This window comes from Falco biarmicus, chromosome 13 (assembly GCF_023638135.1).
Source record: "Falco biarmicus isolate bFalBia1 chromosome 13, bFalBia1.pri, whole genome shotgun sequence".
Taxonomy (NCBI): domain Eukaryota; kingdom Metazoa; phylum Chordata; class Aves; order Falconiformes; family Falconidae; genus Falco; species Falco biarmicus.
The window spans coordinates 735,197-751,318 of NC_079300.1; the positions used below are offsets into that span (position 1 = coordinate 735,197).

General features: G+C 45.5%; 2 protein-coding genes across 21 annotated transcripts in view; one reads left to right on the top strand and one right to left on the bottom strand.

Annotated features, from left to right (window-relative positions):
- The window catches only part of MED12L (mediator complex subunit 12L), a 150,499-nt gene that overhangs the window by 82,544 nt on the left and 51,833 nt on the right, over nucleotides 1-16,122 (top strand). The window lies entirely within an intron of this gene.
- P2RY13 (purinergic receptor P2Y13) lies at nucleotides 13,961-15,433 on the bottom strand. The gene has a single exon (XM_056359011.1). It carries the CDS (start codon nucleotides 15,176-15,178, stop codon nucleotides 14,093-14,095), a length of 1,086 nt encoding a protein of 361 aa, XP_056214986.1. The 5' UTR covers nucleotides 15,179-15,433; the 3' UTR covers nucleotides 13,961-14,092.

A 16,122-nucleotide genomic window follows, 5' to 3' on the forward strand; every position in this document is an offset into this window, starting at 1 on the left:
TGCAGTATTTAGTGTAGTGCTAAAGGACGCCTGCTTTAGGCTGCAATTGCTTTTACATGAAGAGTTGGGGGAGAACTGCCAACAGAAACGGTGTCCCGTTGGGCAACAGGTAAATGGCTGCTGTTGGTGGAGGAGGAGCTGTGTGTTGCAGTTGCTTGCCTTTTTTCTTTCCTTTTTTTTTTTTTTTTAAACAACATCAAAAAAAAGTGAATGCAATGCAATGGTTGGCAGAGTTTGGATAATTAATGTTTTCTCAGTATATGGCAGCCTCTAATTAGACAGGAGGAAAGGATTAATTCTGGAATGTTTCCTTTGCTTCTTTGTAGAAGATGCTGTTGATGGTTGTTTCTGGTTGCAGAAAACCTACTGATAGTGGAATCTGTATTGTAACCCTGTAGAGTTGCTTTCTTTGAACCCCATTAAGACCATTAGGAATTATGCTCTGAACCACTAAGAATATGCCTTGCAAGATGCAGCTTCCATGTGCAGGGCTCTCAGTGGGATTAGGTGTAGGTGGCAGTCCTGAAGTTCTGAGCAGTGCAATCCTGGCCTCTCCCCTGGCACCACCGCCTGTGCACTGCTGCCGGGTTAGCCTCCGCCTGCAGTCTTTTCAGCTCCTTCCTGACACTGTGTTTTGCAGTTGCTCATCAGCTGCAGCTCCCTGCTCAGAGTAGAATCAGCTGCATCTGGCTGACTAGGATCATGTCTGGTGAGGTTGTGAGTATGTCTAAGATTGGAGACTCCACAACCTCCCCGGGAAACCTGTTCCAGGGCTTGAACAGCCTCACAGTAATTAAAAAAAATAAAAACAAACCCCAAACCAGAACACCGCCACTTATAAACCCCTGTACGTTCAGATGGAGCCTGCTGTGTGTCAGTTCCTGCCTCCTGTCCTGTCACTGGGCACCACAGACGGGAGCCTGCCTCCATCCTCTTTGCACCCTCCCTTCAGGTAGTTGTACACGTGGATAATGTCCTTCTGAGCTGCCTGTTCTCCAGGCTGAACAGTCCCAGCTCTCCGGTCCAGCAGATGCTCCGGTACATGAGTCATATTTGTAGCCCTGTGCTGGGCTCCAATATGTCTGTGTCTCTGTCGCACTGGGGTGCCCAGATCTGGACCCAGCACTACAGGCACCGGCAGCGCTGGGCCAGGAGGAAGGATCACCTCCCTCAGTCTGCTGGCACTGGTTTGCCTAATGCAGCCTGCGAGGCTGTTGGCCTGCTTTGCTGCAAGGGCATGCTCCTGGCTCACATTCAGCTTGTCTACCGGATCATTCCCTGTGGAGCTGCTTTCCAGTTGGCATCCAGTCTGTCGTGGTGCAGGGGGCTCTTCCTCCCCAGGGCAGGGTTTTGCGCTTCTCCTTGCTGAACTGTATGAGGTTCCTGTCGGCCCGTTTCTCCAGCCTGTCCAGGTCCTGCTGGATGGCAGCGTGACCTGCTGGGGTATCAGCTGCTCCTCCCTCTTTGGTGTCCTTAGCAAACTTTGTCCTCTTTCAACAGTTCTTTTGGTGCTTGGAAGACACAGTGTTAAATCTCTCACCAGGTCACATTTCTAGCCTTCCCTTCCAAGGGGGAGGCCAGAAGCAATATATATTTACATGTATTTTTCCAGAGTAACTTCGGCTTTTGCCTCTTCTAATCTCTTCACAAGCTTCTCTCCCAGCCTTTCTGTTCCTGTTCTGCTTGTGTTTTCATGGGCACAATGGGCAGCATGGAAATCTTTGTTAAATAATCACCCTTCAATTCCAGACTTACCCAGTTTCTTACTTATCCAGTGTGCCTTATTATCCTGAAGTCATAGTCTTTTAAATTGAAAATTTTAGAAACACAGTAGTTTGGGCAAAAAGCAAAAACTAGTTATCAAGTTTCAGCATGTGGTGCTTGGGTGGTCTTGAGCTCCTTCCAGAGGAGCTGGGCTCTGCACAGGCGAGCGGGCTGGGCACTGCTGCGGAGCACGGTGCCACACAGCCACCTGGTGCCACACAGCCACCCGCAAGCCCAGCTTGCTCTGCCGCAGGGACCTCCCGAGAGGCGCCAGCTCGCTCCGTGCCTCTGAGGTGAAGCCGCTTTGTCAGGCTAGATTTGTTGGAGCTTTTTGCTGAAAGTATTAGCTTGTAGGTTTGATTATTGGTATTATGCAATGAAAAAATTGTTAAAAAGCTCGTAATGGAACTTTGAAACTTTAAAAACAGTCAAGGTGTTGTCTGGGTCAAAAAGAATAGGAATGAAAGTATGTGACTGATCACATTACAGCTTCACCCATTGTAGCTCTGGCTATTGTGCATCTGCCACATCTCTCAAATACTACAGGGGTTACCATGAAAAAATACCTGGGGGGCTGGGGGGGGGGGGGGGGGGAGGGGAATTATTGGTACATGCATTTGGACAGTGCCGTTTAAACTTTTAGTAGTTCCAGTCTCTCTTTTAAGTGTTTTAGTTTGCATTGAAACAATTTCTGTTGTTTTTTCTGTGTGCAATTCTAATTTACATTGCCAAAGGAAAAAAAATCCTCATCTGCTGTTGTCAGCTGAGTTGTTTTGTGCTACGACACAACTGACCATGTTAGCTGCTTGCAGCAATACCAGTATTTCAAAGAGGAAGGAAAAGGACAACAGGGATTTTGGGGTGTGACTGGGAGAAGTTCAGCCCGGTACAGCCCCAATTTTTGATCAGTAGCCTGGAGAGTTCCCACTCTGGCGTTCTCAGAAACGGATGGACTGCAAACCCTGGGCTGGTCTCAGGGTGCTGGCTGCAGGGATCTGCAGCTCTTCCTCTGACCCCGCTGCTTTGCCAGTTCTTGGCTCTTCCTTGTATAGTGGCAGAAGGTGCTGGTGCAGGGAAGGCAATATAAGCCCGATTTATACTGCTTATCAGTTGTCACTTGGGAAAATGTTGGTTGGTGACATATCAGAGGAAAACCAAGAAGTTGTGGTTATTGTAGTATCTCATGTGAGGTTCAGTGTTGGTCAGATGTGGAAACATGCTTTTGATAATTGAGGGTGCAGGTTTTTTATGTTTTTTTTTAAATTGATGGTGTGTTAGTATTTCATGTTTGGAAGGGTTAAGACCACTGAAACATAAGAATTAATATCACTGACTTCCTCTGGAGCTTTCTTGGCAGCACTTGGGTTGGTGTCCCTTGCAGCCTGGTTTCCTGTGGATCGCTGAGAGCTGGCAGCAGTACAGTAGATCTGTAGCTCTTGGTTTATGTCAGGAGTGTTTTCACTTAGTTTCAAAGTTTTAATAAATATTGCACACTTTGAGTTTGATGCTGCAGTCTTACTGCACATGTCTTGACTGGCTTTTCCGGGTGCTCATTTGGTCGAAGAGGAAGGCTTTCTGTGCTTTGTTGTGCGAAGGTGAGCAATGGACTTGTCATAGAAAGAGAAGGAGCTTCCCCCTTCATTTGTTCCTGGGTATAGCTGGTCTACTGCTACATGCAGTGAGTAGAGAGAGCAGGCTTCACGGTTGAGCAGGAGCATCTAGCCTCTGAAGGGCTACTTCTGTTTCAGACAACTCCAGACTGTGATTGTCTGCCTCCCGGTGCTCGTTCCCGGTCTGCCTGGGTGTCTGTCTTCTCAGCATAGCCACGCTCCCGGGATCCACGTGGCCTGACGGCCCAGCACCCTGGGAGCTCTGGTGTTCCAGCACACGGCATGGGTGCGTGCTAGTGCATGACAGGATGCAGATGCTGGGCGAGCTGGTCTCCCCGCTCCCTCCCTGCCCGGCGGGGGGCCCTGGCAGCTAGGGAGGGGAGCCGAGGGTGAGACAGCAGGGCTGAGCTGGGAGAGGCAACCCTCAGTGGGGAGGGAGGAGGAACCCATGGCAAGTGCTGATGAAAATTTGGTGCTTTTTTCTCACACCCCCTAATGCAGAACAGATGCTTTCTGTTTCTGAGGTCCCTGTGTGGCTTCCGGCTCTCTCCCACCTCTGCTGCCCAGCTCTCCTCTGCCTCCTGCAAGAGCTGACCCACGTCCTCTGCTCTGGGGGGTGTCCCCAGGTGCTGCCAGCTCTCCCTTCCCGTAGAGTGGGGAGGGAGGAGAAGGTCTGGCTGCTGCCTGAGAGCTGGCTGCCTACCCAAAGAGTAAGGTGGCTGCCAGAGCAGGCTCGTAGCTGGAGAAATGCTGGAGGCTTTCATGGATCCGGGACCTGTACTTCTGAGAGTGAATCTGTGACATCTGCTGAATGCTTGCCCCAGTTTCCTGGTTTCCCTTTTTGAAAGAAGATTGCAGAATCTTCTTTAAAAAGATGTGAAAAAAGTGGGTAACGCTACCAGATTTTCCAGACCAAGCACAGGTAAAGGCAGGTGTCTATAGTCCTTACAATGCACAAACGGCAAGTCATTTTTTAACATAAAAAACTTTAATTGGACTGCTGCTTTCAGTTCTTCCTAACTAAGAATAACCTTTTCAATCTGAAAGACTCCCTAAATGACATAGGTTTTTGAAAGCGCCATATATTTTTCCCAAACTTTGAGACTAATCAGATGTATAGTTTGTAAGTTGTTTGTTCGGAGCTATGTGGTTTTTCCAGTGAACCTGACAAGTTTTAACATGATCTGAGTGAAGTATGAAGGAAGAGAACCTTTATTCTGTATAATATAATTAAGAGAATTCAAGTATGCTTTCCTTTACTGAAAGAGGTGAAAAGGAATACAGTACAAACTTCTTCTAACAAATTCAGATGTTATAGTTACTGAATCTTAACTTTATATGAATTAACCTCTGCCAGGAAGCAAGTTACTGAAACCATGAACCCTCCTGCACTTCGATTCATATCTTAGAAGGAATGATTAGTAGAAAACCTTTTTTTTTTTTTTTGCCATTGGGAAAAAGATAACGAGTAACGTTTAATGAATAAATAAAAGGTTAGTAAAGTTGTGCTATTTTGAGAACTTCCATGCTTTTAGTTGATCTGATATTCAGTTTACGGTTCCAAGCCTGGTTTTCAGCACCTGTATCTTAATTCCTGTTTTCTTTTCACTTGAGGGTGATTAAGAGCAAGACGATTCACAGAACAACTTATCAAATGCTTTTCAGATGGTCAAAGATCACTTACCTGTCGCCATTGTTGCCTTCTGCTTGTGTCTGAGCTGCATCTCCAAAGTGCCTTAGACACCTCCGGAATGCTTCTTGAAACTACAGTAGGCATGAGAGTATTTCTTGCGTTAAGGTGGTTAAGTAAACCATATCTGGAAGTAGGCTTTTTTGTTTCCGATGGCTTTTTTTGCGATACCTGATCAGAGAGTCAGAATTCCCCTGGCCAGGAGCAACTGGAGCAACTGGCTTTCTCATTCCTGGGAATGACTCACATGCCAGGGTAGGTGAGCGGTGCACTCCCGCTCACTTCCTGGCTCCGGAGCAGCTCGGGCGCCCAGGACGCAGACAGTGATTCACCTGAGAGGTGGGTTAGTGCCTGTTAAAGGCAGCAGTCTTCATGCAGGGAGACGTTGCAAACAGTCTCAAGTTGTGTTTTACAGCAACCTGTGCAACCGTGCCTGTGCCTTTTGGTTAATACAGTTTTGGCTGCAGGGTGAATGTGAATTTAATGTGATACTGAAAAATCTTGTGCTGGATAGATGCAAATATCTGCTAATTGAGATTATCATGTCAATTATTAATTTGACTATATTTAGACATCTTTAACATACTTCGAACAGATTCTCTCTTCTAAATAGCTTGTAGGATGAAAGTAAAATGTTAAATCTGTAGCTAAACATTTAAGCTAAAATGACTAGACTGTGTTTACTGCAGGCTTTTTGCTGTCATGAAGGTGTTCTTCATGACTCTGTCTGTGAGCCCACAGACTTCTGCAGTCGGGCTGTCAGTGGTCCTGGGTGCACACATATTTAGAGTAAGATAATTCAGTGCCTTAACAGCATCAAAATAATCATGGCAGTAGTTACCTCAGGACAGAATTTTGCTTTGTGTCAGTAGAGCACGAAGTCATTAATTTACCATTTCTGCCACCTTCTTAAAAAGAAATCAGATTTATTTCTCCCTCATTTAACTTGCAGGAGAAAATAAAAATTAATCTTAATGCTACAAGAGTGCAATGGCTGCAGAGTCACTTTTCTCTCAGACTGCTCTGTCTGTTCTGCCTGGACCTCTCCATACGCTCTTTTTTTTCTTTTTTCTTTCTTTTTTCCTCAAAGATCTGAGGGACTGAATCCCCAGGTGCCCTTGCCTGAAACTGCATAGCGTTGTGCATAGGTGCCCTTGACAGCTGCGTGGAGCCTTGTGAGGAGCAAGAGCAGGGCCTACCAACTGCCTTCGTTGTTGTGAACAGCTTCCCCTGGCCATGTGTCTAGGGGAGCCTGGTACTAATTTTCACGTTTCTGCTAGTGGGCAGACTGTAAAATTCCTGCTTGCCTCGGGACTTCTCCCTTGAATCAGGTACAGTCCCTGATCATAGGAGACTTCTGACACAGCTCATCTTTGAAGACCAGCTTTTGCAAGGCAAACCAGCTAATGCAAATGAAGCCAGCAGGAACACGTGTTATACTTCTGTCATATGTTTTCAGCTTTATTATTACAAGCTGCCAAACTGATCTCAGGAGCTGGATATTCTGACATTAATTGGTGGTCCCTGTTGCATGCACATGCTGGAGTGCGCACATTGCATAACCTGAGGATGCAGAAGGCTTTTTCTGCAGTTAGGGAGAGGAGATTTGATGAACTCAGACCTTGCACATGGCTATGTAGGGCAGTGTGTGCCAGCCACTATTTCACCTTCTCTCAACTGTCCCTTGTGCTCCAGCAGCAGCTGCTTGTGTTTTGTTCCCCTCCCAGCTGCTTGTCCTGTTTCTAGACTAATAGTGCCTTCTGTTTTTCCTTCCACTCTTTGGTTCACCTCCACCATGGCTTTCAATCATTTTCCACCCTAACATTACCTGTGGTGATCCAGTTTGCTGTTCTGAGTGAAGCCTGTGTAAGACAGGAGTATGTGCCTGACTGTTGGCTTTGTAGGCTGCTCCTCCTAGTTGAGAAGTTATCCCGTGGAGAGAGCAGTGGGAGCCACCCTGGGTTATGGTGGTAAGTGCTATTCTCAGTTAGTGCAGCTCAGGTATGGTACAGCTCACTGCGTAGCCATGCAAACAGCACAAACAGCTTCATTTCTCAGCATTGTGTCTCTTAAGGTGTTTCTCTCCTGTCTCTGTAATAATCACTGTCTTTTTTCTCCGTTAAGTGGAGACCTCATTCTGCCTCTGGGGAGTGTACAAGGCTGTTCGTTTTGCCTTTCTCCCATGGCTTTGCAGTAGCTGGGAGGCTCCAGAGCTGTGAGAACATCTGCCTCTGTCCATTGTGCTCCTGATGGGCCTCATACTGTGAGTTCTTTGGTTGACTTTCAGTACGACCTGGTTTACCTGAGGACAGGGTGCAGTGCAAATTCTGTGCTGATTTTGGGGGTTAGCCTCATCTCCTTCCTTTTGAGAATTCAGAGGATTTCATTTAAATCTCTTTCTCTATTCTTTTGGGGATTTCTCAGATCTCTTCCCTGACACCACATGTTGGGAGTCAGACCTGTTTATGCTCAGCTTTGCATCTTACCTTTTTCACCACTTTTCCACCACTGTGGTCTCCTCTCCCGTTATCACTGGTAAAACAGCCATAGGCCAAAGAGTCTATTCTTTGGTTTTGTTGCAACTTAGACCTGTCAGTATGTGTGCTAGGGCTCTGTGAATATACGCTCTGACAAGGTGACTTCTTGGTCTTTTCCTGTGGGTATTGCCAGTGGTGATTTTCTGTCTGTATCCTGTGGGGCCTGACTGTGCAAAGGACCCCAGTCCTGGGCGTAGCTGTGCAGTGTCATGGTCTGTGGCTGCTGTTGTGCACACAGATTATCTTCACCACATCTCAGGCCAGTTGCCCATCTGAAGCTGTTCGGTTCGCCTCTTGGCTAGTGCATCCTCTCAAGGAGCCAGCTGGAGATTAGGCTGGCTTGTAAGTGACTCGCTGCCATCAGGCATGTGGGCCGTGGAGATGAGCGATGTGAACAGGGCTCGCAGTCTGGTGCTGTCAAGCTGTGTCCTGTCTCTAAATGTGGGAGAGTTGTGTGAAGGTGGGTTCTTGTGCTGGCTTCTCAAGAATTGGTTGGAATTAGACTCTTCGAAGTTCCCATCTTCCAAAAGCGTCGCTCTCAAGCTACATCTGAACACGCATCCAGATGCAACAGTGGACATCCACTCGTAGGTCACATAGGTAGGTTTCCTGAAGAGAAGCCCTCTGACATTTCAGGGGAAACACTGCAGAATTTGCGGGAGAAATCAACCTCTCTTCCATTGACATACCTCATAATAGATGGTTCTTTTCTGGGATGTCTGGACAGCCCAAAATTCCAGTGTCAGAGGTCCTTAGAGGAGCAGAGACTTCACAGCTTGCACACTAAACAAAGCATTCACACTATGTTGGTCTTGCTTCCAGTGTTGCTGTGCACAGGCTGCCTGACAGCATGCCTCTCCGCCGGGGCTCTGTTGGCTTCTGCCTCTGTTCTGAGGAACAGCAGACTCCTCGACCAGCGGCTTGGGAACTGGGAAGTCTGAGTGCAGCGGCTGAGGGCTGGAAGCAGATTTGCAGGCAGATCATAAACAGCAGTTTTAACACTTAAATCTGAAAGTTACACACTTGACTTGTGTTTTGCACAAGACCATGCACTCCCAAGCATGGTGCTGTGCTGCATCCCTGGAGTGGGGCATGATTCTGACCCAGGGGAGGTGCTGGCAGATGCATCCATTTCTCTGGGCTCAGTCCTGCAGAATTCGGTCAAGACACGACACAACAGCGTTATGGTTTGGTTTGCGCTGCTCTTCTTCAGGCACCTCTGATGTTGGTGCTGTCCTAGGCTGGGGTCTAGGAAGCAGTGCTGCAGGGCATGTGGTGGGGAAGAAGGAAAGACATTAGAAGTGAAAACTGAAATGTTTTAAAAATACAAATGAATTTCTTACAGAGACCCAAGGGTTTAGTAGTTGGTACTCTGTGAATGGAGTACACATACCAAAGTCTGTATGTTAAATAGATTCCTAAAATCTACATGAGAATGTTTTGTTGTTTTTTTTTAATGTGGTGCAATGGCACATTCACTTTTCTTTAAAATCTCTGTATTTGGTGTATCAGTAAAACTTGATGGGTTAGAAACCACTGTCATAGCATCCCCTAGCAGGCTTTTAATTCAAACATGTTTGGCTGTTCTCAGGCTGGAGCAAGTTCGGACGAGCTGGCACTTGAAAAGGAAATGCTGTGGAGCTTGTCGTAAAAACAATGCAAAAGAAATGTGAAGCTCTGATGTAAAGAAAAGTTGAAAGCTAATTTACAACTTTACTGTTGTTCACATTATTTAAAGGTTGGATATCCCTTTTTGTATTCTGGTGATTAGAGAGCAATTCTCAGATTTCATAAGAGCCTGAACAACGTTATTGCAACAACTACTGTGTTGCTTCATTCTAAAACTCCTTTACTATCGTATTTAGCAATATGAACTACAGGGTTATTTTAAAGCAGATTAGCCACCTGGATAATATAAGACTGGCTTTTTCTTTTTTTCAAACATAGAAAAGTGGTAGCAGGATCAGAGCTTGCAACACTGGGAGGATTCCTCCAGCATTGTATCTTCAGATGTGCAAGATGGAGGTGCTTTTGTCAATGAAATTGGCTCATGGGAGTTTGACACTTCCCATTTCCTTAGGTGGTTTGCTTCAATCACTGTTTTGGTGGCTGTCACTAAAAGGGAAGGAGGGGGGAATGGAGCTAATTAAAAACTGACTCATTTCTTCCCTTCCCTTCCCCCCCCCCCCCCTCCCCCCATCCTCGAGGTCCTCATGCTATGTTTCTAGGTAACCTGAAGTTACACACGGTGGCTGGCTGATCCTGTCTATAGGCTTAGGTCTATTGCAGTGTCTTTAGTTTTCACATGCGACCTGCGGGCTCTGTGCATTTGCGTGTCATCGTATGGGTAACATCTTTGTTGCTTGACTTGGCTTCCCAGCTCTTGGTCATGATGCAAATGGTTGTTCTGCATTTCTAATTAATTGCAGTACTGCCGTGTGTTATGAGAGTTTTCTCAGTGCTCAGAGTTGTAGGAGCCTTGATGGAGGAATTTGTATCGCTGTGCCAGAGTCGGGACACGTAGTCTGCATTCTGAAGTGCAGAATTTGTCTTTAGGCATTCAGGAATTAACTTGCTGTCCTTCTGAAGACACAGTCTGATACAAAGTTCGGAAGGCTAGATGGTGCATGTATTAGGCAAAAGTATAATGCATTTCCCTTTTCTGAAACACAAGTAAAATAAAAAATACAAAGAAATGTATTTAAGCCTTTATGTACCCAAGTAGGATTGATTTGCTGCAAAACTTGGCTGCCTGGTGCCCTTTAGTTCCCCTACTGGCAACCCAACAACCTGTAAAAATATTTACAATAAGTGTCAATAGTTTGAACAAGTGTAAGCCCTGGTGCCAGTTTTCCAGTTTCTAGGTTGTTTGTTGCTTCTAGTCTGGAGCGTAGAGAAAGCCAAGCAAGTGAACGTTTCGATGTGGAAAGGAAAAGCCCTGCTGCTGCCCCATGGTGGTGATGGGCCGGATTAAGCACACATAAGCACACGTGGAAATGTTACATGCATTTGCTCTGTCTTGTCCAACTGCTGAATCTAGGGAAAAGCAAGAGTTTTTTTCTCAGCAGCTCCTGAGTGTCAGGACCAGCCTTTTCAAGTTAAGTGGGGAGAAAAATCCATTTTGGAAAAATTGTGACACTTGCATTGAATACACTTGTAAACTTTACTGAATTACCTAAATTCCATGACTGCACTAAAGAAATTTGGAGGGCCCAGAAGAGCAGAATGCTCTGGTACTCTCTGCCTGTGGTCTAGGCTGATGGCTTCCTCCTCTCTGAGGGAAGTCTGTTCTTGAAACATGTCTCCATTTTGGTCAGGTGTAAAATATAACATGTTGCTTTGGTTATTTGTTTGAGGCTTAAAAAATCAGAGACCTAAACTTTGAGGCATTTTAACTGTTAGGATTCTTACTTCCATCTGGAGGCAGGGAACTAAAAACGTGCAGAAAAAAGTGCAAAATCCCAAATGTTAGAATTTAGGGGAAATTTTTTTTTTCCTGTAAGTGGATCAACCAGATGTTCTATTCTTGCAGTCACTTTGCATTTCTGTGCTGCAGAGTTTAGTAACTCTGGCTGCCTTTTACCTACCTAAGAAGCAGCAGCTGAAAAACAGATGATTAAGACTCCTCTGAAACCTTTGGCACACCCCTTACTTAAGGACCAACTCAGCCCATTTTGTGGTTACACCCACCCTTACATGCAGGCTCCTAGTACGTAATTCTGACTGTGTGTAATGCCAGTATGTGTTTATGCACAGCGTTAAGTGAGCCTGGTATTATAAGCAGTAGGAACGAGAAAACAAAAAAAAACCCCAAACTTCCATGGCAGAGTAAGTTTTCTGTTCTTCAGCATTTTCATAGTTTATTGCTGCCACACTGCTCATTTTATTTTACTGTCTTTCTCTGTAATAACCACAAAAATGGCCCAGAGTTCCACTTTTAAATCCGGAGCTGGATACAAGTCCATGCTGAGAGTTCTGGGCACCTTCATAGCAGCTATGCTGGTGTGATTCATTTGGAAGAGGGAGGACCAAGCTGCAAAGCTTCACGCTGAACTCTTCCCTGTTATGCCCAAAGCTCAGGAGCAGAGATTTCCATGGGCACCTGCCTGGTGGAAGGTTACAGCTGGTTTACAAACCATCTTCTCCTGATGTATAGCTCTGGTCACTACATTAATTGCTGTGCTACGTCAACAGGCTTAGAGAAACGTTTTCAGGCTCCTCATACTTTTCTTTAAGCAGTTGCTGAAGTGTTGACTATTTTAGCAGCTAAAAATGTACCTAAACTAAAATAGTGAAGTTAATCCTGTTAAACACTGTGTATGTGTGGGGAGAGAGGAATTAATTCCTGAATAGCAATTAATCCTGAGAGAGAGAAACACCGTTTGAGATAAGGTTGATTTATAGGGAAGTTCAGACCCAACTGAAAGCTGACTGGGGATTAGTTCAATTTCCAGTTGTAAAATGGTGTTACAGTTACAGAAAGTATGTAATGTGCTTAGTGGAGAAGATCGAGTGAGTAGAAATTGCTAAATAAGACATACATCTACCTGTGTGGCAGAGGCTGGGGAATCCCAAAGGCAGATGTAATTAATGCACAGTAATCTAAAAACAGTTTTAAAAAAAACAGGCTGTGTGGAGCAACCGGCGTGATTGTATTAGGCTGCTGTAAATACTTAATTTCTAAAAACAGCAATCAAGTGGTGATCAAAGCATCTGGCACCTGTGAGGAGGCATAAAGCTGGCAGGAGAGCTTGAGAAGAGGTGAAGTTTGTTCCTAAGGGACGTGGCTCTTTCCTCAGCGAGGTGCTGTGGACTGGCACGCTTTGGCTCTGCAGTGTCACAGAGCAGCAGGAGCTGAGTGCCCAGGTACGGGGCAGTGGGCAGGGGGTGACGGGAGCTACAGCCAGCAGTAGGGCCGATGGAAAAGAGCAAGTTGGGATGCTTTCCCTGAGGTCCCTTCTGCAATGCCACGTCACCTGAGCAGTGTGCAGAGGTAGTCATCTGGGGTGGCAGGTATATCAGGGGACAAGCAGCAGGAGCAACATGTTTGAGAAGCAAGGAAGCAGCTGTAAAGTCCCTTCCAACATAAACCATGCTGTGATTCTATGATTGCTGAGGGCTAAGGTAAGTTTAACAGTTTTGTGGGGGTTTTTTATATGCTTTGTAGAGTTGGAGTTAGTAAACGGTTGGTATCTCTTTCACGTCTTAAAATAGTGAAATAAATCCCAGGATTTGTGATTAGAAAGGCATTTCTCTTTAGGCACAGTCTATTTGGACTTCCCCTGTAGGACAGCTAAGGAAGAGGTCTGCGGGTAGTGCAGTGAGCCAGGTGGAGAAGGGTTTGCTGGGCGACGAGGGTGAGGCAGTGCTGCCTGCTGCCTTCTCTTTGCCTGTGGATGGGACTGGGAATGGGGAACGTGCCACCAAGGGGGACATGTCTGGGTGTTCCTCTCTGCGAGTGGTGGGATAGAGGTGAATGCCACACAGCTCTGGGGTGCCTGTGGCAGGGGAGCAATCCTGGGTTCTCTGCTGTCCTGGGCGAGGAGCGTGCTCTGGGGGCTGGGGTATTGCCAACTGTGCCCTCCCGCAAAGCCCCGCTGAGGATGGAGAGGAAGGATGGTGAAACAGTGTGTAGGCAGTAGAAAAGCAGTTATGTGTGTGAGAGAGGCGGGTAAGGATGGGGAGGAACCATGTCCTTCTTCCTTCTGTCAAGTATGGTTCCTCCTCTTCCCTGCCCTGCGACGTGCTGGCTGAGCTGACACCCAGCGTAAGAATTACTGACATACAAAGTTAACAGCTCTGGGGTTTGATCCCAATTAAAGCCAAATCGTCCTTAAAAGCAGCTATAGTCAGTAAGCTGCTTAAGTGTTAACAAGTAAATTATTCTTGTTTAAAGCGGATAGAATTATTTTGTAGATTGGCTTAGGTTATAGGAAGGTATTTTAATTCATGGGCTACAGTCTGTCTGTATCCTGTGACGTGGACATGAATTAGTGACCAAATTGGAAAAAACTCCGTTCTGGTTCGCTTTGCAGAGGCAGCAGAGCAACACGAGACTGCAAACTGATCATCCGTAGTTTTAAGCATCACCGATGCTGGTTTTCTGTTCAGACCGACGTGGTTATGGCTGGAAGTCACATGAGTGACTCTGAGGTAGCACGGCGCTGTGTGGCATGCATGCAACCATACTGGGGCTGGGCAGGTGCTGCCACGACACAGCGGGGCTTCTGCAGCATTTGATTAGCAGTGATGGTGTCAGCAGGAGAGCACAGTTTGGGGGGGGGGATCGGTGTTTGATCAGGGCCAGCAGTGACAGTTTTTTGTCTATAAAGACTGAGCAGTGAGAGTAAATAAGGAAATTCATTTTGACATTTTTATTAAGTATTAATATTACAGTACAACTGCCTTTTCATTTTCCACAGCAGAAATAAAACAAAGTATTTTTTAAGTTCTCTATGAATATGCAGAGACTGTAGAGCATGAAGCTGCAGTCAAGATTCGGTAGCAGACGTTCGTGTGTCCAGTTCTGTTGTGGGGTTTGTATGAACTGTTTTCTGAAATGTCTTTATTCTCCTGCATAATACCTTTTCTAGAAATGGTTTGCACAAGAACATGTATATCAGGGGGTCCATGCAGACGTTTGTGGCAGCCAGCCACAGAGTGCTTTCTTTCGCAACAAAGAGCTGGTTCTGCAGACGACAGTCCATGTGGGTGGTCGTTTGGCTCAGAGTATAGGGAACCCTGCTAAAATGAAAGGGGGCAAAGCATAAGAAAAACACAGTGAAAATGATGAATACTTTCCCCTTGATCCTTTGTTCACTTTTGTTGTTTTTCTTCTGTGTTTTTATATAAGACTCATATACCTTTTTGGCAATAATTATATAAAATAGAAACATGAGGATGAGAACAGTCCAGAAAATAAACTGACAGATATAATTGACGGCTTCATGCCATTTGAGTCCAAAGTAGTTCTTCAGTGAGGCACACTTCTTCACTGATTGGGGTGTTGCTTTCTTGTTTGATAAGACCATGTTAGGCAGAGAGAGAACAAAGAAGAAGAGCCAGACCAGACCCGCCAGGATCTTTGCTGAGGTCAGGTTGTGCACCCAGAACTTCCCAAAAGGTCTCACAATCTTGAGAAATCTGTCAAAAGCAATGAGTCCGAGTAGCACTATGCTAATGTACATGGTATTGTAAAATACTACAGCTGAGAAGCGACAGACAAAAGCTTTGAGTTGCCATGGTCCCAGTCCAGAGTCCGTTAGGATTTTCAGAGGAAGCATCAGGGTCATTATAAAATCAGAAACTAAGATATTTTTCAGATAGACAATGAAAGTTGATGTGCTTGGAATCTGGAAGAAAGCCCAAAAAGCCAGGCTGTTAAGTCCAAGTCCCAGAAGGAAGATGAGTGTATACAGTACTGGGAAGACGAGGTGGGTGATCGTGGTGTCTCGGTGGCACTGCTGTGTGGAGGAGGGTGCTCCACTGGAGTTACTGACAATACTCTCATTTGCCATGTCTCCCATTGTTTGCAATAGACTTGGGTGAAAAGAGAGAGAAAACATAAAATATAACATTCTATATTTAAAATTACATGTTTCTTAGAGTGACTGGCAGGTTTATGCAAATAAGCACAAAACCTGAGTGTGCATTCAATAGAAATCAGCCGGTCTAGTTCATAGAAAATGTAAATCTTTGCCTAAGTTTAAGTTGTTTACAAACGAACATCTAGTGAGAAGTTAAAATGGTATATTTTCATTATGGAGGCCTAAGATAATATGATAGCAAGGTATAACAGCATATTACCTAGAGCACCATTTACATGGAAATGTATTTTAACATTAAACAGAAATTTTACAGTTATGTCCCAAAAGCAAGGTGCTTCTGGGGAAGCGACTTCTGGTATTTCTTACCAAGCATACTCCATTTTTCCTTTCTCAGCACAATTTTAAGTAACACATAAGATGCACACTGCTGGTTATCAGCCTCTTACATCTGAAAGGCAGATGACAGAGTGCCCCATCACACCACGTGAACGCTGCAATCATGCAAGTACCTGAGCAAACCTGGCAGCAACCGTTTCAGAGTGTGTTTGGCTGTCTTCGGTTCATATGCTGTTCCTCTGCCAACAGAAGCGTCGAGCAAAGTATTAAGAATGGAGAAATGTGTAGAAAGACGAGACTTTTTCTGTTGGTGTGGTATGTTGTTTCCTTCCTCATTTTCATGTATCACTCGAGTTAGTTAATCATGTTTGCTGTTGTTTTTCTCTCTCCCTTTTGCCCTCTGTCAGAAAGTACACTGCTTTCTCCTATACTAAGAAAAAAAATTACCACATCCATTGAGACAGGCACGTTTTCCAGCTGTTGGTTTGTGTGAGGCAGACCTGATGGCACCTATACTGTGCCATTATGATTTGGCTCCTTTAGAGATGTGGGGTGAACAAACACAGAGTGTTTCCTGACAGTTTTCCAGGATAATCCTCAAATGTAGCTCTGAGCCCTTGTCTGTGTGTGTGCGCTCC